This window comes from Anomaloglossus baeobatrachus, chromosome 3, assembly GCF_048569485.1.
Source record: "Anomaloglossus baeobatrachus isolate aAnoBae1 chromosome 3, aAnoBae1.hap1, whole genome shotgun sequence".
Taxonomy (NCBI): Eukaryota; Metazoa; Chordata; class Amphibia; order Anura; family Aromobatidae; genus Anomaloglossus; species Anomaloglossus baeobatrachus.
Genome location: NC_134355.1, coordinates 326,815,004 through 326,838,593, shown reverse-complemented (window position 1 = coordinate 326,838,593; position 23,590 = coordinate 326,815,004). Strand labels below are relative to the sequence as shown.

At 41.3% G+C, this 23,590-nt stretch overlaps 1 protein-coding gene across 3 annotated transcripts in view; it reads left to right on the top strand.

Annotated features, from left to right (window-relative positions):
• FIG4 (FIG4 phosphoinositide 5-phosphatase) overlaps positions 1–23,590 on the top strand; it is a 384,735-nt gene that overhangs the window by 250,935 nt on the left and 110,210 nt on the right. For all 3 annotated transcript variants that reach the window (XM_075340061.1, XM_075340062.1, XM_075340063.1), the window contains 3 exons: positions 5,955–6,013; positions 9,058–9,205; positions 9,303–9,386. In XM_075340061.1, coding sequence (XP_075196176.1) covers positions 5,955–6,013; positions 9,058–9,205; positions 9,303–9,386 — 291 coding nt within the window. The remainder of the gene's footprint in view (positions 1–5,954; positions 6,014–9,057; positions 9,206–9,302; positions 9,387–23,590) is intronic.

Here is a 23,590-nt window from a genome sequence, read left to right as displayed (position 1 = left end):
GGCAACTGGGGGAAGGGTGCACGGTCAGAAGGTATGACCCTCTTCATATAGACAAAAAAGACTGACTGCACTCCTCGACCTGACGTGTGAACAGGTGCATAACTGAACATGACATAAAATACAAAAAAAAAAATACAAAAAAAAAAAAAAAAACAGTTTGCACTCTGATAATGCTAAAGTATGGAAACCATGAATATGTGAACATGGATCTGCATTACTGCTAAGGAAAATCTGAGAAAAATATGAGATATTTAGCATATATAAATGGCCATTTGTATATCTGCCCAGTTGCCCCTTCACGGCATATCTCGTAACTGGGTCCCTGACGCTATGCTGAAGCCTCTCTCTAGGTTAAAAACCTCCTGTGTATGGGCAAGTAGGAACCTGCTATATAGGATAAGATTACCTGTGGCAACTGGGGGAAGGGTGCACGGTCAGAAGGTATGACCCTCTTCATATAGACAAAAAAGACTGACTGCACTCCTCGACCTGACGTGTGAACAGGTGCATAACTGAACATGACATAAAATACAAATTTTATGATTTTATGTCATGTTCAGTTATGCACCTGTTCACACGTCAGGTCGAGGAGTGCAGTCAGTCTTTTTTGTCTATATGAAGAGGGTCATACCTTCTGACCGTGCACCCTTCCCCCAGTTGCCACAGGTAATCTTATCCTATATAGCAGGTTCCTACTTGCCCATACACAGGAGGTTTTTAACCTAGAGAGAGGCTTCAGCATAGCGTCAGGGACCCAGTTACGAGATATGCCGTGAAGGGGCAACTGGGCAGATATACAAATGGCCATTTATATATGCTAAATATCTCATATTTTTCTCAGATTTTCCTTAGCAGTAATGCAGATCCATGTTCACATATTCATGGTTTCCATACTTTAGCATTATCAGAGTGCAAACTGTTTTTTTTTTTTTTTTGTATTTTATGTCATGTTCAGTTATGCACCTGTTCACACGTCAGGTCGAGGAGTGCAGTCAGTCTTTTTTGTCTATATGAAGAGGGTCATACCTTCTGACCGTGCACCCTTCCCCCAGTTGCCACAGGTAATCTTATCCTATATAGCAGGTTCCTACTTGCCCATACACAGGAGGTTTTTAACCTAGAGAGAGGCTTCAGCATAGCGTCAGGGACCCAGTTACGAGATATGCCGTGAAGGGGCAACTGGGCAGATATACAAATGGCCATTTATATATGCTAAATATCTCATATTTTTCTCAGATTTTCCTTAGCAGTAATGCAGATCCATGTTCACATATTCATGGTTTCCATACTTTAGCATTATCAGAGTGCAAACTGTTTTTTTTTTTTTTTGTATTTTATGTCATGTTCAGTTATGCACCTGTTCACACGTCAGGTCGAGGAGTGCAGTCAGTCTTTTTTGTCTATATGAAGAGGGTCATACCTTCTGACCGTGCACCCTTCCCCCAGTTGCCACAGGTAATCTTATCCTATATAGCAGGTTCCTACTTGCCCATACACAGGAGGTTTTTAACCTAGAGAGAGGCTTCAGCATAGCGTCAGGGACCCAGTTACGAGATATGCCGTGAAGGGGCAACTGGGCAGATATACAAATGGCCATTTATATATGCTAAATATCTCATATTTTTCTCAGATTTTCCTTAGCAGTAATGCAGATCCATGTTCACATATTCATGGTTTCCATACTTTAGCATTATCAGAGTGCAAACTGTTTTCTTTTTTTGTATTTTATGTCATGTTCAGTTATGCACCTGTTCACACGTCAGGTCGAGGAGTGCAGTCAGTCTTTTTTGTCTATATGAAGAGGGTCATACCTTCTGACCGTGCACCCTTCCCCCAGTTGCCACAGGTAATCTTATCCTATATAGCAGGTTCCTACTTGCCCATACACAGGAGGTTTTTAACCTAGAGAGAGGCTTCAGCATAGCGTCAGGGACCCAGTTACGAGATATGCCGTGAAGGGGCAACTGGGCAGATATACAAATGGCCATTTATATATGCTAAATATCTCATATTTTTCTCAGATTTTCCTTAGCAGTAATGCAGATCCATGTTCACATATTCATGGTTTCCATACTTTAGCATTATCAGAGTGCAAACTGTTTTCTTTTTTTGTATTTTATGTCATGTTCAGTTATGCACCTGTTCACACGTCAGGTCGAGGAGTGCAGTCAGTCTTTTTTGTCTATATGAAGAGGGTCATACCTTCTGACCGTGCACCCTTCCCCCAGTTGCCACAGGTAATCTTATCCTATATAGCAGGTTCCTACTTGCCCATACACAGGAGGTTTTTAACCTAGAGAGAGGCTTCAGCATAGCGTCAGGGACCCAGTTACGAGATATGCCGTGAAGGGGCAACTGGGCAGATATACAAATGGCCATTTATATATGCTAAATATCTCATATTTTTCTCAGATTTTCCTTAGCAGTAATGCAGATCCATGTTCACATATTCATGGTTTCCATACTTTAGCATTATCAGAGTGCAAACTGTTTTTTTTTTGTATTTTATGTCATGTTCAGTTATGCACCTGTTCACACGTCAGGTCGAGGAGTGCAGTCAGTCTTTTTTGTCTATATGAAGAGGGTCATACCTTCTGACCGTGCACCCTTCCCCCAGTTGCCACAGGTAATCTTATCCTATATAGCAGGTTCCTACTTGCCCATACACAGGAGGTTTTTAACCTAGAGAGAGGCTTCAGCATAGCGTCAGGGACCCAGTTACGAGATATGCCGTGAAGGGGCAACTGGGCAGATATACAAATGGCCATTTATATATGCTAAATATCTCATATTTTTCTCAGATTTTCCTTAGCAGTAATGCAGATCCATGTTCACATATTCATGGTTTCCATACTTTAGCATTATCAGAGTGCAAACTGTTTTTTTTTTTGTATTTTATGGACTGTGACTGGGCCATTCAAACACATGAATATGCTTTCATCTAAACCATTCAATTGGAGTTCTGACTGTATGTTTAGGGTCGTTGCCATGCTGGAAAGTGAACTTGCGCCAAAGTCTGAAGTCTTTTGCAGCCTCACAGGTTTATCTCTGTATTTACAGTTAGGTCCAGAAATATTTGGACAGTGACACAATTTTCGCGAGTTGGGCTCTGCATGCCACCACATTGGATTTGAAATGAAACCTCTACAACAGAATTCAAGTGCAGATTGTAATGTTTAATTTGAAGGTTTGAACAAAAATATCTGATAGAAATTGTAGGAATTGTACACATTTCTTTACAAACACTCCACATTTTAGGAGGTCAAAAGTAATTGGACAAATAAACCAAACCCAAAAAAAATATTTTTATTTTCAATATTTTGTTGCGTATCCTTTGGAGGCAATCACTGCCTTAAGTCTGGAACCCATGGACATCACCAAACGCTGGGTTTCCTCCTTCTTAATGCTTTGCCAGGCCTTTACAGCCGCAGCCTTCAGGTCTTGCTTGTTTGTGGGTCTTTCCGTCTTAAGTCTGGATTTGAGCAAGTGAAATGCATTCTCAATTGGGTTAAGATCTGGTGATTGACTTGGCCATTGCAGAATGTTCCACTTTTTTGCACTCATGAACTCCTGGGTAGCTTTGGCTGTATGCTTGGGGTCATTGTCCATCTGTACTATGAAGCGCCGTCCGATCAACTTTGCGGCATTTGGCTGAATCTGGGCTGAAAGTATATCCCGGTACACTTCAGAATTCATCCGGCTACTCTTGTCTGCTGTTATGTCATCAATAAACACAAGTGACCCAGTGCCATTGAAAGCCATGCATGCCCATGCCATCACGTTGCCTCCACCATGTTTTACAGAGGATGTGGTGTGCCTTGGATCATGTGCCGTTCCCTTTCTTCTCCAAACTTTTTTCTTCCCATCATTCTGGTACAGGTTGATCTTTGTCTCATCTGTCCATAGAATACTTTTCCAGAACTGAGCTGGCTTCATGAAGTGTTTTTTAGCAAATTTAACTCTGGCCTGTCTATTTTTGGAATTGATGAATGGTTTGCATCTAGATGGGAACCCTTTGTATTTACTTTCATGGAGTCTTCTCTTTACTGTTGACTTAGAGACAGATACACCTACTTCACTGAGAGTGTTCTGGACTTCAGTTGATGTTGTGAATGGGTTCTTCTTCACCAAAGAAAGTATGCGGCGATCATCCACCACTGTTGTCATCTGTGCACGCCCAGGCCTTTTTGAGTTCCTAAGCTCACCAGTCAATTCCTTTTTTCTCAGAATGTACCCGACTGTTGATTTTGCTACTCCAAGCATGTCTGCTATCTCTCTGATGGATTTTTTCTTTTTTTTTCAGCCTCAGGATGTTCTGCTTCACCTCAATTGAGAGTTCCTTAGACCGCATGTTGTCTGGTCACAGCAACAGCTTCCAAATGCAAAACCACACACCTGTAATCAACCCCAGACCTTTTAACTACTTCATTGATTACAGGTTAACGAGGGAGATGCCTTCAGAGTTAATTGCAGCCCTTAGAGTCCCTTGTCCAATTACTTTTGGTCCCTTGAAAAAGAGGAGGCTATGCATTACAGAGCTATGATTCCTAAACCCTTTCTCCGATTTGGATGTGAAAACTCTCATATTGCAGCTGGTAGTGTGCACTTTCAGCCCATATTATATATATAATTGTATTTCTGAACATGTGTTTGTAAACAGCTAAAATAACAAAACTTGTATCACTGTCCAAATATTTCTGGACCTAACTGTAGCTCCATACATAAACTCTGACAAGCTTCCCTGTCCCTACGGAAGAAAAACCTTCCCACAGCATGATGCTATCACCACCATGTTTGATGGTGGGGATGGTGTTTCTAGGGTGATTTGCTGTGTTAGATTTCCAGCACACATAGCATATTGCATTTAGCTCAAAAAGTTCTATTTTGGTCTCATCTCATTAAAGCACCTTCTTCGACAGGCTAGGGGACCCAACTAGCATGTGGAAGAAGGTGCTCTGGTCACAGAAGACCAAAGTAGAACTTTTTGAGCTAAATGCAAAATGCTATGTGTGGCAGAACGCCAAAAGTCGCAACATTTTTTGTGCAACATTGAATTACTCCAAAATTATGCTACTTTTCAAAGCTTTTTACTACAGAATACTGATGAATTGGGCCCTATGAGTTTAATTATTTTGGTTTAAAACTGTCCATATAAGCATTGGACAGTTTTAAAGTTAAGCATCGATAATAGCAGCCATTACAGCTTTACAACAGAATCGGTATAGTGTTTAAATAATGCTTGTTTTGCATGGATATTTTTCTCAGCTTTCTCTATTTATGTAGTACAGAAAAGATGGTTTATTGTAGTCTCTGAATGATAACCAGATACGTTATTACTGCCAAAATAATGGATTTTTGCCATATATGGAACTCTTCAAGTAAATTGTAATCCATGTTGTGTCTTCAACTACAACCATTGGGAACCCTCTGTAAAACTGCTTTATTCTGGCATTCTACAGGATATAGTTGAATTTAGTCTGTTAACATTGGTGTTATGATTTCTATTTTCATACATTGGGTCAGTGCAGTTTCAATTGCAGTTTGTGTCGTTTTGACCGCAAGGCTACTTAACCAAACTCACCCTCCACATGTCCAGTGTGGTTTCTCTGCCACTACCACTAGTGTTTGTTGTCATAATGCAGCAGCGACATCACGGCTATAAGAAATGTGACAGCTGCAGCCCATTATGGAGCTCACCAGCCACACTGCTGTAGGTGGCACTAGCCACTTAGCCCTTAACCCAATGTTTAGCTGCAGTGGTCAGCAAAGATTGGTGACACTGGCAAAGAGTGACTAACTTAGATATCACTGTTTTTCCCTCTCGCAAACATATACAGTAGAAATATAAATGGAAAACCCTTTTATTATTAGGATGTAGGCTTAGAAAAAAAGCATTAGACATTTTCTTAAAAGGATGATTACATGGTGACATGATTTCTATGTCTGTTTTTCAGTTACACATTCTGGTGGACATCAGGAGTCTTGGAGCACTTACCATTACCATTTGATGAAGGTAAGATATCGTCTTATAAAATATGCAGCATGTTGACTTTTAGTTTTTCAACTAAATGTCAAACTACCACATATTTAGACTTTCTTGAACTTTTTACACATATTAAATTTGCTTTTGGTTGCTGACCTTGGGTGGATCACAAACCTGTTACCTGTTGTACTAATATTACTTGTCATTACCTTTCACAACAGAAGCTTCTATGTTCTCTGGAAATGTTTACTACCTACATTTTGACAATATAATGCATAACATCTTATAAATGACCTCCAACCGTTTATACAGGCTGATTGGACATTCGTTATTGCTAATGTTTAGCCTCCTGAGGTTTCATGAATGTGGTTACATATGAAAGCTTCAGGAATGTGGTTAAGATATTACAAAGGGGACAAAGCAAAGTATATACAGTTGCATAAAATAAAAGGGATCAACAAAAGAAAAGTATGAGACCTGTAGTTGCAGCAATAGCGCAATTCTTTTGTGGAGCGAAGCTCTCCTATTAAAATATGGATGAATCCTACATCAAGCTATATTATCCAGACTGACCAATGATTATAATTCAGAATCTGTATTTATTAGATAAGTCACTCCCACGTACCTTCCCTTGGTGAGCTCAAATGGGAGCTGGTCATTGGGATGCAGCTTGGGTCCTAAAATTTGGAAATCCCCAATCCTCAAGATATCTGCCCTCCTGGAGGTCCCAGGTGGAAGATGTTAATGCCATGTTTCTGATTATGATTTTAGCTTTCTATAGATATGGAACATGTCATATACCATCACATTCATCTAGCTGATAATTTCCAGCTAATCAGCAGGCCATGCTGCCATATAAGCACATACATTTTGTTCGTCTTGGGTTTACGATGACAAAAATGTGTCTCCCCTCATTATAGATAACCTATTTCATTAACATGTTCAGACCAGAGGGTCATACCTGAGCAGGGGTCAGATGTAGTGTCAAAATGCTAGCTCTTGTTCCCTTTCCAAGTTATGATGAAGCCATGTTCCAATTCTCAATATGAGGGTGACTTGTCCCTTCTCAACAGATGGCATAAGAGATTTGTCATTTTATACCATTTAATTTGACAATCAATGTTTTACATTAATTACCCCTTATACCGATCCTTTTATTGTTGGGGAAAAGAAAAACACATTAGAATGATGCATTTCATAACATGTGCACCAATTTTACTCGTTACTGTATTGCCAAGGCTGGTTGTACAGTGGCTTTAAAGGTAACCGGTCAGGTTCCCTATGCACCCAGAACCACGAGCAGTGCTAACATGCTATTCAATGTCCAGCAACATTGGCATGAATGTACGTACCTGTCTGTAGTCACTGCCTCTGACTCCGGGTTTAGACTTGGTGCACATTATCAGAAGTCCCAGCAGTTCCAGTCATGTGCACTAAACCTTTCTGAAGGTGGGACGCATACATCACACCTACAGGAGCGTGCTAACATGCTAAGAGGGCAGACTAGTCGGGGGAAATAACGCCCTTGCAACTAGTCCCTGCGCTCATTAGCATATTATAAAGGATCTTTAGAAATACTTTTTCTAAAGATCTTTTTATTTATGCTACTATATGCTGGGACTGTTAGGCAGGGATTAGCAATATGCACCCAGAACTGCTCCTGGTTCTAGGTGCATAGGGGACCTGACAGGTTCACTTTAAACTGTCTTTTCACTTTTGAGATTTGACCTCTGGCACACCATTTGATCATCTGAATAGAGGCATGTACCCCTTTTTGTCTATTCATTCATTTTGTCTGCTGTACATCTTCACTGCTGGCACTGGAATACAGTCAAATTCACTTCTCTAGGACTGCGCTGTAGTGTCAGCCACAGCCACAACTGTATGTATGGATATAGGCCATCAGGATGTACAGCTAGCATCTGTATGTCTTGTTTTTTCCATACGGGCATATGATCACTGCAGCCTGTCACTAATAACACATTATCAGCAATGCGGCCACTTGCCCATCTAGATGATTCAGGAAGTATGCAGACTTCCAAGAAACCAAATATCGTTGAACAGGAGGAGCAAGGGATTGGCAACATGAGTATCAGTTATTTTATTACTTCATTCTTCTTGTTTCATAGAAAAATGTCCAGTGGCTGGGACTTTAGAATTGCCTTGTATTTGTACAAGGATGCAGTGACAGCATGTATTCCACCTAAAGCCTAATATTGACCATGCTGTAGCTGCTCGGTCATAGAAACCTATTCTAGGCTTCTTAGGTTATGCAGGTTGTGACTTTTGCATGGTCTAATGCATTCTAATGCATGTTCACCTTAGTGTCACCTCACAATAAAGCACCAGTTGACCAGAGCAGGTCTAAAGATTCATAAACTGACTTCTGACAAAGGCAAGTTATAGCAGTGTCATGTATGTGAGTAAGCTGTGTAGTATGACCTGACAATTGTAGGCTTGCGGAGGCTCTGGAACATAATATGGGGTATCCTTTCACTTTTGGTCATAGTATAGGCTGAGCTGCATGGTGCCAAAATCTTGTCTGTATGCAGTAGCAATGTGCATATGATTTTCAAGGTAATGAAGCAAAATCATATAGTGATTGGTTGTCGCACATAGAGGTGGAGTCAGCGTCATGTTGCTGCTGCAGCATAGAACACTAGCTATTATGTAAGCTGATCAGATTCTTATATTCAAGCTGATATCTTGCTTTATTCAGAATGACAGGTTTATTGTTCAGTCTTTCTTAAGTCCCTGTCAAAGAAGAATCAACACTTCGAAATATCTTTCATTCTTTGCCAATTAGCCCCATCGTGTTTGACAACTTAGGAATTATTAGTTAAGGCTCACCTATGAGATGTCTATGAACATTGTATTTGGACTTGGCTGTGAATTATATTGGTGCTTGACATTGAGATGTAAGTGTAAAAAAAGGCTGGGGTAATGATCAGCACATTGTTAATCTTTCTCCATTCACAAAATAGAGGGACCAGAAATGGAGCCTGTATTCTAAAGGATTTAGGAGTGATAGCGGTCTAGTAGAATAATAATAAACCTAATGCTTTCGTTAACAGTGCCAAGTGGTGAAAACCTGAAGAAGATGTCAATAAAGAAGCATAACAGAAATAATGAGGAGGTCAATATATACACAGAGTTCTTTCGACCTTATGAACTGAGCAGTTTTGATGACACTTTTTGTTTGTCTATGACAAATTCTGCAAGGTAAGTTACATTGTCTTTAGGTTGTAATATAACCATTAGCATACTGATGAAATCATCAACCATTCAAAATGTACTGATATGTCATTTTCATTTTCAGAGATTTCATGCCCAAAAATGTTGGCATTGATCCAAGCCCATTTACAGTGCGGAAACCAGATGAAACTGGAAAATCTGTTTTGGGGTAAGAAAGACCATTTTACTATTACATACATATAGGACTTAAAAGGGTTGTCCGGTCAATATCCACAAGACTGCAGTCACTATGTGCCACTTTGTGACTGCAGACTTATGAATCCTTACATCGCTTGCACTGTGTGCTGTCAGGATTCTCTGTTGTTAGAGCTGGGAACGGCAGTCACGTGGCCATGAGTATGTGATATGCACACTCACGGCCAGATTATGACTAGATGAGCGCGGCCTCGCTCAATGCAAGTGTATGTGCATTGTGGGTGATGTGAGGATTTATATAGAGTTACTGCAGACTTATGAATTTATACTGTACAACCCCTTTAAAGTGAATCTGGATTTTTGCTATCTCAACTGAGAATAGCATAATGTTGGAAAAAAGACCCTTATTCTAGCAGTGCATCAGTTGTGACATAATGAGAGTGTTTAGATGTCGCAGAGCTCAGAAAGCTGACCCCGCCCACACTACAGCTTTTTGAGTTGGATCAGATCTCATGTGGGGCCTAGTCTGGACAGTGATAATCTCCTGCTGATAGAACAGTTATTGTATTGAAGCAACAGCACACAGCCTAAAATGTGACAACTCCCTGAAATAAGTGTATCAGCCTCTACCCCCTGCTGTCCTCAAATTACATCTAAAAATCTTGCTGACAGATTCCTTTTAAAATAAAAGACATTGCCCACCTCATGTGTTTAAAGAGTTTGTAAAAGAGAATTTGTCAGCTGGTTTTTGTTACCTCATCTGACAGCAACATAATGTAGGTAAGGAGATTCTGAATCCAATGCTGTATCACATAGATTAGTGGGTGCAGCTGTTCTGAAACAATCAAAAAATTTAGATCCAGGAAAACACCAGCGCTTATTGAGCTTCCCAACCCACACCAGGCTCTCAATAGAGATTGTGCATTGACTGTAAGGCTGGGTTCACACATAGCGACAGCGACAACGACGTCGCTGTTACGTCACCATTTTCTGTGACTTAACAGCGACCTTCTAAGTCGCTGTTATGATCGCTGCTTAGCTGTCAAACACAGCGACGCAGCAGCGATCATAACGTCGCTACATGTGCAGAGAGCAGGGAGCCGCGCACACTGCTTAGCACTGGCTCCTTGCTCTCCTAGCTACAGTACACATCGGGTTAATTAACCCCATGTGTACTGCAGCTACATGTGCAGGCAGCCGCGCACACTGCTTAGCGCTGGCTCCTTGCTCTCCTAGCTACAGTACACATCGGGTTAATTAACCCCATGTGTACTGCAGCTACATGTGAAGAGAGCAGGGAGCCGCGCACACTGCTTAGCGCTGGCTCCTTGCTCTCCTAGCTACAGTACACGTCGGGTTAATTACCCGATGTGTACTGCAGCTACAGTTAGGTCCAGAAATATTTGGACAGTGACACAATTTTCGCGAGTTGGGCTCTGCATGCCACCACATTGGATTTGAAATGAAACCTCTACAACAGAATTCAAGTGCAGATTGTAACGTTTAATTTGAAGGTTTAAACAAAAATATCTGATAGAAATTGTAGGAATTGTACACATTTCTTTACAAACACTCCATATTTTAGGAGGTCAAAAGTAATTGGACAAATAAACCAAACCCAAACAAAATATTTTTATTTTCAATATTTTGTTGCGAATCCTTTGGAGGCAATCACTGCCTTAAGTCTGGAACCCATGGACATCACCAAACGCTGGGTTTCCTCCTTCTTAATGCTTTGCCAGGCCTTTACAGCCACAGCCTTCAGGTCTTGCTTGTTTGTGGGTCTTTCCGTCTTAAGTCTGGATTTGAGCAAGTGAAATGCATGCTCAATTGGGTTAAGATCTGGTGATTGACTTGGCCATTGCAGAATGTTCCACTTTTTTGCACTCATGAACTCCTGGGTAGCTTTGGCTGTATGCTTGGGGTCATTGTCCATCTGTACTATGAAGCGCCGTCCGATCAACTTTGCGGCATTTGGCTGAATCTGGGCTGAAAGTATATCCTTGTACACTTCAGAATTCATCCGGCTACTCTTGTCTGCTGTTATGTCATCAATAAACACAAGTGACCCAGTGCCATTGAAAGCCATGCATGCCCATGCCATCACGTTGCCTCCACCATGTTTTACAGAGGATGTGGTGTGCCTTGGATCATGTGCCGTTCCCTTTCTTCTCCAAACTTTTTTCTTCCCATCATTCTGGTACAGGTTGATCTTTGTCTCATCTGTCCATAGAATACTTTTCCAGAACTGAGCTGGCTTCATGAGGTGTTTTCAAGCAAATTTAACTCTGGCCTGTCTATTTTTGGAATTGATGAATGGTTTGCATCTAGATGTGAACCCTTTGTATTTACTTTCATGGAGTCTTCTCTTTACTGTTGACTTAGAGACAGATACACCTACTTCACTGAGAGTGTTCTGGACTTCAGTTGATGTTGTGAACGGGTTCTTCTTCACCAAAGAAAGTATGCGGCGATCATCCACCACTGTTGTCATCCGTGGACGCCCAGGCCTTTTTGAGTTCCCAAGCTCACCAGTCAATTCCTTTTTTCTCAGAATGTACCCGACTGTTGATTTTGCTACTCCAAGCATGTCTGCTATCTCTCTGATGGATTTTTTCTTTTTTTTCAGCCTCAGGATGTTCTGCTTCACCTCAATTGAGAGTTCCGTAGACCGCATGTTGTCTGGTCACAGCAACAGCTTCCAAATGCAAAACCACACACCTGTAATCAACCCCAGACCTTTTAACTACTTCATTGATTACAGGTTAATGAGGGAGACGCCTTCAGAGTTAATTGCAGCCCTTAGAGTCCCTTGTCCAATTACTTTTGGTCCCTTGAAAAAGAGGAGGCTATGCATTACAGAGCTATGATTCCTAAACCCTTTCTCCGATTTGGATGTGAAAACTCTCATATTGCAGCTGGGAGTGTGCACTTTCAGCCCATATTATATATATAATTGTATTTCTGAACATGTTTTTGTAAACCACTAAAATAACAAAACTTGTGTCACTGTCCAAATATTTCTGGCCCTGACTGTACATGTGCAGAGAGCAGGAGCCGGCACTGGCAGCATGAGAGCGGCAGAGGCTGGTAACGAAGGTAAATATCTTGGTTACAGCTTACCGCAGCTGCCAGATGCCGGCTCCTGCTCCCTGCTCTCTTCATTTCGTCGCTCTCTCGCTGTCACACACAGCGATCTGTGCGTCACAGCGGGAGAGCGCCTTTGAAGAAAACGAACCAGGGCTGTGTGTAACGAGCAGCGATCTCGCAGCAGGGGCCAGATCGCTGCTCAGTGTCACACACAGCGAGATCGCTAATGAGGTCACTGTTGCGTCACCAAAACCGTGACGTAGTAGCGATTTCGGTAGCGATCTTGCTATGTGTGAAGCACCCCTAAGGTGTTATACACAGCAGGGGCCATGAATGACTGTTGCTTCCCTGAATTTCTAGTCCTCTAATGCTAATCACAGGGTAATAAACCCTTTAATTTACATAAACAATAGCTCACACACAGATAAGAGAAGCTGACAGATTCCCTTTAAGTATGTTTATATTGATGACCTTTACTTAGGATAAATCAAAAGGGTCCATGGAGCCTCTGTTAGGAGTCTCCACACTGAAAATAGCCAGATATCCCTAGCCAAGGAGTGGCACTTTTTAGGAGACCACCATAACCACCATATTAAGTGGCCCTTTTAGTCAATATCCAGCTCTTGACGAGTTTAAAGATATGACAAGGTTAATAGCAAGGCCAGGTATCCATCCACAGACAGCTTTTTCGGGTATTGCCCCTCATCAGTGTGGAGTAGGATTCTGGCTAGGTGGGCACAATGCCTAGTAGACCATTCAACACAGTGAAATCCTAGGTGCATTGTCCCCTGGGAAGTATGCAAATCAAAAGGGTCCGTGGTCGCTGGTTGTCGGCACTGTTTTCTCTGGCTGGTCTCCCCGAAATCAGTGATTGTTCTGTCTTTATTTAGGATAAGTCATCAATATCAGCTTCCACACATCCCCAGTGATCGCCTGTGGTGGTGTTAGAATATAAACAGGATTTGAATTAGAAAAACATGGGCCCCATACCCTGTTTAGTGGGCATTCCCTGGTACTTCAGATCAGTTTCTCATTTTTTCAGTAGGAGCTGATTCGCAGTACACAGCATTGGCCACTAAACAGTGTAGAGAGCTGTGTTATTTTGCTCCATACATTTTTTCCATTTGACTCCCCACTGTAGGTGATACCAGCTGCTGTTAGGGGTGCCAGGAGTCTGACTTATTAGCGAATATCATGAGCTAAACTTAAAAGCTTTTATGAGGTTGAGCTTTATATCTTGAGATATCGGTGCCTGTATACACAAGAGGACAAAGAGTATATGTGCAAAAAATGGACAATTTTATTAAATATGAAAAAAACCACAATAGACAATTAAAAACATAAGACCACCAAAATGAATAATCTGGGGGAATATAAAGATTGTTACACGGACAGAATTGTTACACAGACAGGGATGGTCTCAGGAAAACCACCAAAAATACTCAGGATAAACATAAATCCTGTAAAACATCTGTCACAGTGTGATTGATTGCATTAAAATCTTAATCAGGTGAATCCTGAGACGCCAGGTCAGTGTTACAAACTGAGGGTATAATGACTAACCAGGACTATACATATGAATGGCAGAGAACAGTTATAAGGCCCAATATAGGGGTAATCCCATGTGGAGTGTATATAAGCAAATCAACGATTCAATATAATGCCTAACAAATAGAAAATTAATTACCTGGAGGTCAGATGGATAAAGATTAAACCTTCAGTTTGAGAGACCCCCCAGTGAGGAACCTGGACTTGATGAAGTTTTTAGTTTTCACATGTCTAGATTATAAAATTCTGTGAAGAACCTGTGGGTTCAAGGTGCTCACCAAACCTTTAGATAAATTCCTTGAGGGGTATAGTTTCCAAAATGGGATCACTATTGGAGATGCTCCACTATTTCGGAATATCAGGGGCTCTGCAAATACAACATGGTGTCTGCTATCTATTTCAGCCAGTTTTGCACTCCAACCTGAAATATTGCTTCTTCCCTTCCGAGCCATACCTTGCGTCCAAACAGTAGTTTTCCACCAAATTTGGGGTATCTCTGTGCTCAGAAGTAATTGTAAAACAAATTGTAAGGTCCATTTTTTCACATTAGTCTTGTGAAAATGAAAAAATTGGGGCTAAAGCAGTCTTTTTGTAGGAAAAAGTAAAATGTTCATTTTTTTCCTCTCCACATTGCTTTAATTCCTGTGAGGCATCTAAAGGGTTATTAAACTTCTTAAATGTGGTTTTGAGCACTTTGAGGGGTGCAGTTTTAGAATGGTGTCACGTTTAGGTATTTTCTGTCATTTAGGCTTCTCAAAGTCACTTCAAATGTGATATGGTACTTCAAAAAAAATTGGCTTTGTAAATTTTTTGGGAAAATGAGAAATTTTTGATAAACTTTTAACTCTCCTAAATGTTATCTAATAATGATTTTGTGTTTTTATAGCTATGTGGTTTAAGGACAAAAAATACAAAAATTGCTAAATTTTCTATTTTTTTTTTGCAAATATTAAATATTTTCATAAGTAGATGCAAATTATATCAACCAAGATTTACCACTAACGTGAAATACAATATGTCTCGAAAAAAAAACACTGGAGGACAAAAAAGGGGTCAGTTTCATGGAGCACTAATTAAAGGAAAAATTCAAAGGTTTTTTTTTTTTCTTTGAAACAACAAACCTTTTATTGGTGGTCCTTTATGGCCACAATATGTTTCGACAACTCATACGTTGTCTACCTCAGGTGATCTGAGGAAGACAACGTATGAGTTGTCGAAACGCGTTGTGGCTATAAGGCACCACCAATAAAAGGTTTGTTGTTTAAAAAAAAAAACCCATTTGAATTTTTCCTTTAATTAGCACTCCATGATACCGTTACCTTTTTTTGTCCTCCAAATAAACATTCCTCTTGAGGGAAGTTTGGCAAGAGCTGCTGTAAAGAAAGCCTAATTGGGTTAGAACTATTGTTTACCGAGTGCTTACACGGAGTACGGGACCCGCTGTGACGGTGAGCAGCTGCAGTGTGTGGATTCACGTGACACCCGGAGCAAGTCTATTCCAGATGCAGTGCTGGAGAGAGTACGGCTGGAATCTCTCTTTGGAAATTAATAGAACCTACTACTGAGGTTGTGCGGGGGTGCACAACCCTGTAATGGGAGCAGTATTTAGGAACTTTTTAGGTTTTAAAACCGCAGGTGCTCCTCATTGCGCCCCCCTCTCCTTTTTTTCTTTTCGAAAAAAAACACTGGGATATGTTGATGCGTTCTAGAGTTACCGTATTACTGCATAGACACTAGTTAGATTGGTAAAGTTTGGCCTGCTCAGGAAGACTTACATGGGGGTGAAGGGGATAATAGCATTTTTCACATGACATGTTACGTTTAACACACAACACTTTTACAAATCAGCCAACTAAATCAGCTATATAGCTAATAGATATATTTAGAACTGCCTAGTTCTAGAAAGCGAGTTATCTGCATCGAGCTGATGATTTTTTCTGCCTCCATTTCTGCATATCTCGAGGCTCATGTTCTCATCCACAGAATCAGCTAGGGATTTGAGCTTCAGCAAGCCAGGTATACTAATGGCACCTCTGTGCCAGTCAATACGTCTCTTATCTTTTCAATTACTTCATGTTGAGAGATTTTATTGTAGATTTGTATGCTGTTTTTTTTTTTTATCTTTGCTTCTTTTATGCTATAAGCTTTGAAAAATATCCTCAGATTTCTTTGCACCCGTTTGCCTTTTAGATAACCAACTTCAATAAGAATTGACATTTTCAAAAAATCCTTTAAAATAAGACCCTTAATTATAATAAATAGAAAATATTCCTTTTCATAATACATTACGATAGTTAATCCTGTTCTGGAACTCCTATATCAGTTTTATGATTGTAAAAAGGACTTACGGAGTAAAATCATAATAGTTCTAAATGATTACTTACTAGAAATTATTTAATTGATCCACTGTGAATCAAATTTGGGTCAAGTTGCATCAAATTTGCAGCTTTTTGCAACTTCAACAATTTGCAATTTAATTCACATAGATCGTTAAATAAAGTGACTAGTGCCATTTTACACATTGGTGAAGAATGCGGCAGACTCGCATGACTTCAGCTGCAGCCATGTGGGTCTCTGCAGACTGCTTTGCCGATATTTCATCACAGTATCTAGTGCAGCCAATAAGGAGCTATCACAGCCACTATAAAAGATGAGGCAGGGAAAGCAGCTGCCATTTTATTGTTTTACAGCTTAGGACTAACAATTAGGAGCACATGGCTCATTTTCAGAGACAAGGATAGCAAGGCATAAGGGGTACTTCTTACATAGCGAGATCGCTAGCAAGTCACGTTTTTTGTGACGCACCAGTGACCTCATTAGCGATCTCGCTGTGTGTGACACTGAGCAGTGATCTGGCCCCTGCTGTGAAATCGCTGCTCGTTACACACAGTGCTGGTTCATTTTTTGGATGTTGCTCTCCCGCTGTGAAGCACACAACTTCTGGCAGCCTGCGGTAAAGCTGTAACCAAGGTAAATATCGGGTAACCAAGCGAAGCCTGATTGACAGCTCACCAGCGACCATGTAGCGACACTCCAGCAATCCTGACCAGGTCAGATCGCTGGTGGGATCGCTGGAGCGTCGCTAAAGTGTGACGGTACCCTAAGGCTTAATTTAGAACTCTGATTTTCACATATGTAATCTATCTTTTGTTTTGACAGATAGATCATGTACCTTTCATATTCTTTTGGGCTATTTACATATCCGTGTTTTTCCCTTCACCCATGACAGCACCACGTGATTATATGGGTGCTGTCATGCATTCTGGAAAAACTGGCTACCGGTAAGTAAGCTTGGTGTTTTCCCTTCACTCATGACAGCACCCATATAATCACGTGGTGCTGTCACGGGTTCTGGAAAAATCGGCTACCGGTAAGTAACCTTGGTGTTTTTGTGCCCCGTATGTGCATGCAAAATTCATGTCTTTTTTTTTTTACCAACATCACAAATTAAAAGTACCAAGTTTATGGCTCTGTGAAAATCACAGACAGCACACAAATGGTAATAGTGTGAAGTCCGTGATTAACATTGCAAAGGATAGGCGAAGCTTTATAATTTATTTATCCATACATCAAAAGCACTAACGATACACAGACACATCTGATGAAACTCAGATCCAAAACAATGGTAACACTCATACCATTTGTTTGCATATGTGAATAAACAAAGATGACTGCATGAAGACTAAGATGGAGTATGGTATAATACTTCAGCGTTGAAGAACATAAAAAACGGAAGTAATAGTCTCAGTCTATGAATAATACATAGATTCAGGTGATAGGAAGGTGCAGGACCTGCAGAGTTTGTGTGACTGTGAATTGTTTGATCAGTGATATACTGCATTGCATCACCTTAATAACACCATTTTTTTTCATTCTTGATGCACTACAAAGGAGGACAGTTTGAATCCCATCAGTGCTAACTTTCCTACTGAGCTAAGGCTTGTTTGTGTGAGAAGCAAGTGTACTTCTTCCTGGCTTGTGAGACCGATAAACCATAAGCTAGATCTTTTAAAACTTCTTATTTTTAAAAAATTAAAAATTATTTCTAAGACAAAAAGAAATGTTCAAGATTCCAGAAAATACAACTGGCTACCTCACAAAGTGTGCGTGTGTTATAAGTTCTTTTTTTTTTCTAATACTCCAACCATACACATATGCATAGCACACAAATACAGTGGGCTGTTGCAGGTTCTGGCTTTTGGGACATGTACCCAGCTCACTTTTCTTGTCACATAGATTTTGGGAAAAGGACGTGTTACTTAAAAAAGAATGTAATTTTATATATATATATATATATATATATATATATATATATATATATATATATATATATAACCACACATACACTATATATATATATATATATATATATATATTTCACTTTTTGCATGCCTGTTTGACAAGTCCAATCTAAAATAAATAGCCACTGGGAATAAATACAATTTATCTATGATAAGTAGCAAATTTTTCACTTACTCCGGAAAAAATATTTAAAATTTAACTTTTAATAATTCAACTAAAAATGATAAAATATCACGAACACCAGACAATTAACATACAAAATTATGGCCCTCCTGTCACTTCAAAGGATCCATATAAGCCAAAGAATTTTTTGACTTATATGGATCCTTTGAAGTGACAGGAGGGCCATAATTTTGTATGTTAATTGTCTGGTGTTCGTGATATTTTATCATTTTTAGTTGAATTATTAAAAGTTAAATTTTAAATATTTTTTCCGGAGTAAGTGAAAAATTTGCTACTTATCACAAGTCCAATCTAGCAACTTTATACCCACTATAATTATATGTGATATTGCAGCATGTTCCTGGCAGATTTGTCACACAAAAGTGTACCAGGTTATCTCTGCAGACTTTTATGTGCTGTCGACTGATGCCATTGATTAAATCAGCTGTACCATCTTTATGCTTGTGGATTGACTGATGTTTGCCCTGTTCTGCTGCCACCAGTGTGAATGGCTCTCACCCTGCCTGGCATTTACTCCCTGTCTATCATGTCATCTGTACTATAGTATTTCTGCTGCCATTGCTGGCCCTAAATTTCCAAGCATTTGAAGGCATGCACCATCCTAATTCTCCACCATGCCTCTCCTGCATCAGCCACCTCACAGCCGCACCTGCCATACACCTCTTGTCTACCAACTGTGCTTCATAGTGCTAGACTTTACTGCTGCTGTTGTTACTGTCCCTAAACTTCCAAGCATTTCATGGTCAGCCCCATCCTAACTCTCGATCATGCTGCTCCCACCGCACCAATTGCATAGCCACACCAGCCACGTACCTCCTTGCTGCACACTCTGTGTCATAGTGCTAGTACTACTTGTGCTGTTTCTGACCCTAAACTCCAAAGCATCTTCTTCATCTAAACTTTTTACTATGCTTCACCTGCCATAGCCACTGCACAGCCACTCCAGCCACACACCTCTTAGATGCATATTCTTTTTTATAGTACTGGGCAGTAGAGATGTCCGAGGTTCGAATTTCATGTTCGAGTAATTTTGGGGGGGTGTTCGAGTCGTTCGACGAACTCGAACAATTTGCTAAAAGTTCGGCAGTTCGAGTTACGTTCGAGAACGGTTCGAGCACCAAAAGCGTGTCTTTCTCAGTAAGTATGTGCGCACCTTTCGTATCTGCATGTGTCCTGCATCCACAGCACAATCCCTCTCTCTTTCCTACTCACCACTGAGGGGAGGAGCCGGACATCAGCTGTGAGACGCGGGACACACCTCTAAAATCGGAGAAGTTCACGGAATGAGGCTGCATTGCTCTCTCTCTTTCTCTCTCTCTTTCTCTCTTTCTGTCTCTTTTTCTCTCTTTCTCTTTCTGTCTCTTTTTCTCTCTTTCTCTCTCCCTCTTTCTCTTTCTCTCTCTCTCTCTCCCTCTCTCCTCTCTCTCTTTTTCTCTCTCCTCTCTCTCTTTTTCTCTTTCTCCCTCTCTCCTTTTTTCTCTCTTTTTCTCTTTTTCTCAGTCTCTCTTTTTCTTTTTCCCTCTCTCTCTTCTCTCTCTTCTCTCTCTCTCCCTCTCGCTCTTTCTCTCTCTTTTTTCTCTCTCTTTCTCTCTCTCTCATTCTCTCTCCTCTCTTTTTCTCTCTCTCTCCTCCCTCTCTTTTTCTCTTTCTCTTTTTCTCTTTCTCTTTCTCTCTCTTTTTCTCTTTCTCTCTTTTTCTCTCTCTTTCTCAGTCTTTCTTTTTCCCTCTCTCTTCTCTCTTCTCTCTCCCTCCGACTCTCTCTTTTTCTCTCTTTCTCTCTCGCTCTTTCTCTTTCTCTCTCTCTTTCTCTCGCTCTCTTTCTTTTTGTCAGTCTCTTTTTCCCTCTCTTTCTCTCTCTCGTTCTCTCTCTCTCTCTTTGTCTCTCCTCTCTCTCTCTCTCTTCTCTCTCTCTCTCTCTCTCTCTCTCCTCTCTCTTTTCTCTCTCTCTTTTCTCTCTTCTTTCTCTCTCTCAGACCTGGCGATTATCAGCTGATGCAGTCACCTGACGGAATCAGCTGAAACTATAAGTCGAGCGGTGAGGCCGGCTTTTTACTGCCCGGCCGGCTAAACTATCAGCTGATGCTTTTGGACAGGAGTCTCTACAGAAGTGTGTAGTTTTTTGGGGGTTTTTTGCACTGATGCATCAGCTGATTGTATAAAAGCCATTTATACAATCAGCTGCTGTGTCATGTGATTCAGGCCCTTGAACCTGACACATCATCTGATCGCTTTGCCTTCCAGCAAACCGATCAGATTAAATTAGATCCGGATTGGACGGCGCGAGACCCTTGACCCAGGATTACTGCGGCGGGGAGTTCTTTATTTCAATAAAGATGGAGTCACTAATTATGTTGTGTTTTATTTCTAATAAAAATATTTTTCTGTGTTGTGTTTTTTTTTATCTGTACTAGAAATTCATGGTGGCCATGTCTAATATTGGCGTGACACCATGAATTTCGGGCTTATTGCCAGTTGATAATATACAGCTAGCCCTAACCCCATTATTACCCAGTGAGCCACCCGTCACCAGGGCAGCTAAAAGAGTTGGATACAGCGCCAGAAGATGGCGCTTCTATGAAAGCGCCATTTTCTAAGGCGACTGCGGACTGCAATTCGCAGCAGGGGTGCCCAGAAAGCTTGGGCACCCTGAGCTGCGGATTCCAATCCCCAGCTGCCTAGTTGTACCTGGCTGGACACAAAAATTGGGCGAAGCCCACGTCATTTTTTTTAATTATTTCATGAAATTCATGAAATAATTAGGAAAAAAAAGGGCTTCCCTATATTTTTGGTTCCCAGCCAGGTTCAAATAGGCAGCTGGGGGTTAGGGGCAGCCCGTAGCTACCTGCTGTACCTGGCTAGCATACAAAAACATGGCGAAGCCCATGTAATTTTTTTTGGGGGGGCGGCAAAAAACTCCTGCATATAGTCCTGGATGAAGTATGCTGAGCCTTGTAGTTCTGCAGCTGCTGTCTGTATGGAGGAGAGCAGATGGCAGCTGCAAAACTACAAGGCTCAGCATGCTCCATTCACTAGTGTATGCAGGAGAACAGACAGCAGGTGCAGAACTACAAGGCTCAGCATACTCCATCCAGGACTGTATGCAGGAGGTTTTTGCCCCCCCCCCCCCCAAAAAAAAATTACGTGGGCTTCGCCATATTTTTGTATGCTAGGCAGGTACAGCAGGCAGGTACGGCTGCCCCCAGCTGCCTATTTGTACCCGGCTGGGAACTAAAAAAATAGGGAAGCCTTTTTTTTTTTATTTCATGAAATAATTAAAAAAAAAATTGACATAGGCTTCGTCCCATTTTTGTGCTTAGCCAGGTACAACTAGGCAGCTGGGGATTGGAATCCGCAGCACAGGTTGGCTCGAGCTTTCTGGGCGCCTCTGCTGCGAATTGCAGTTCGCAGCCGCCCCAGAAAATGTCGCTTTCATAGAAGCGCCATCATCTGGCGCTGTATCCAACTCTTCCAGCAGCCCTGAAGCCGGGTGGCTTGCTGGGTAATAATGAGTTAATACTAGCTTTGTTTTACTAGCTAGTATTAAGTCAGAGATTCTTAATGTCAGGCAAGTTTGACCCGGCCATTAAGACTCTCCAATAAAGGGTTAATAAAAGACACCACAGAGAGAAAAAATACTTTGATAGAAATAAATACACAGACACATTAGAGACTCCATGTTTATTACTCCCTGTCAGCCCTCCACGATCCTGCTCTTCTGTCTTCTTTCTCCTTCAACCCATGCAGCTCTGCTACATCAGACAGCACTGCATGGGAGGAAGAACGCTGCTGCTCCCGTGCAGTCTATTCACTCATTGAGTGAGCAGAAGCTGCATGCTGTAAGCGGTGACGTCACCACTGACAGGCCGGTTACCATAGCAACTGTGCTCCGATCACGTGATTCCAGTGAATCAGTGGCCAATACTTCTTTACATTCAAAACACTACAGTGCACCTTTTTTTGTCGCCCTAATTAATAGGATAGGTTTTTCATTAGCCACACAATAATTATCGCTTCATCATTTAGGAAAGTCCAAAGCTCTTTATACTCCCCAAACAGGGATTGTTGCATCCAAGCATGTGAAAATGCCATGGCATATTCTTTTTGCACCACCTGTGTATAAACAACAGCAATGTATACATCTGCTCACCCAAAAGGGATTCTTCTTAGTCTTTTTAGGCCCTGTGCTCACTTGCCGGTTTTTGCCGCGGATTTCCTGCAGTTTTGCTGCATGTTTCACTGCATGTTATGTTCATAACATCTCTGCAGTGATTCACCAGCAAAACCTATGGGGAAAAAAAATGCTGTGCGCACTATGCGGATTTTGACAGCTGCATGTTTTCCTGCGGGATTCCCGCAGCAAAAACAATTGCATGTCACTTCTTTTCCGCATGTCGCTGCGGCATTTCACTCCATTGACTGCAATGTAAGCGTGAAATCCCGCAGGGAATAACGCAGGCAGCAAATTCTGTGCGGTTCATTGCATTTTCCTGCGTTATTCTCTGCGGTATTTCGCGGTTTACCTGCGGTAATGTTCATCGCTGCCCTGCGGTTTGCAGGGAAGTGATGTCATTATGACAGGAAAAGGAAGCAGAGCAGAGTATAAACGCACACAGATCACAGACACAGACATATAATACACACACATCACACTCACACACAGACATATAGATTACATATAGAAAGCAAACGGACATATAGAAAAAAAAAACACGTGGGCTCCGCTGTATTTTTACCGTCCAGCCGAAGTAAGCACACAGCGGCGGCCCGGTATTCTCAGGCTGGGGAGGGCGAGGGGCAGGGTTAATTCCCCCCCTTCCGCAGCTGAGAATATCAGCCCGCAGCTGCCCCGGGACTGTCGCATCCATTATTCGGCAGTCCCGGAGTGTCCCTGGCTCTTCCTGTTGCCGTGATGCGGTTGCAATCAGGGTAATATAAGGAGTTAATGGCGGCGGATCGCCGCCACTAAGTCCGGGCTTGATCATGGCAGCGTCTATGAGACAGCTGACATGATCAACCCGTAAGTAAAGTGAAAAAACACACACACACACTGAAAAATCCTTTATTTTAAATAAAACACAAAAAAGCCCCTGGTTC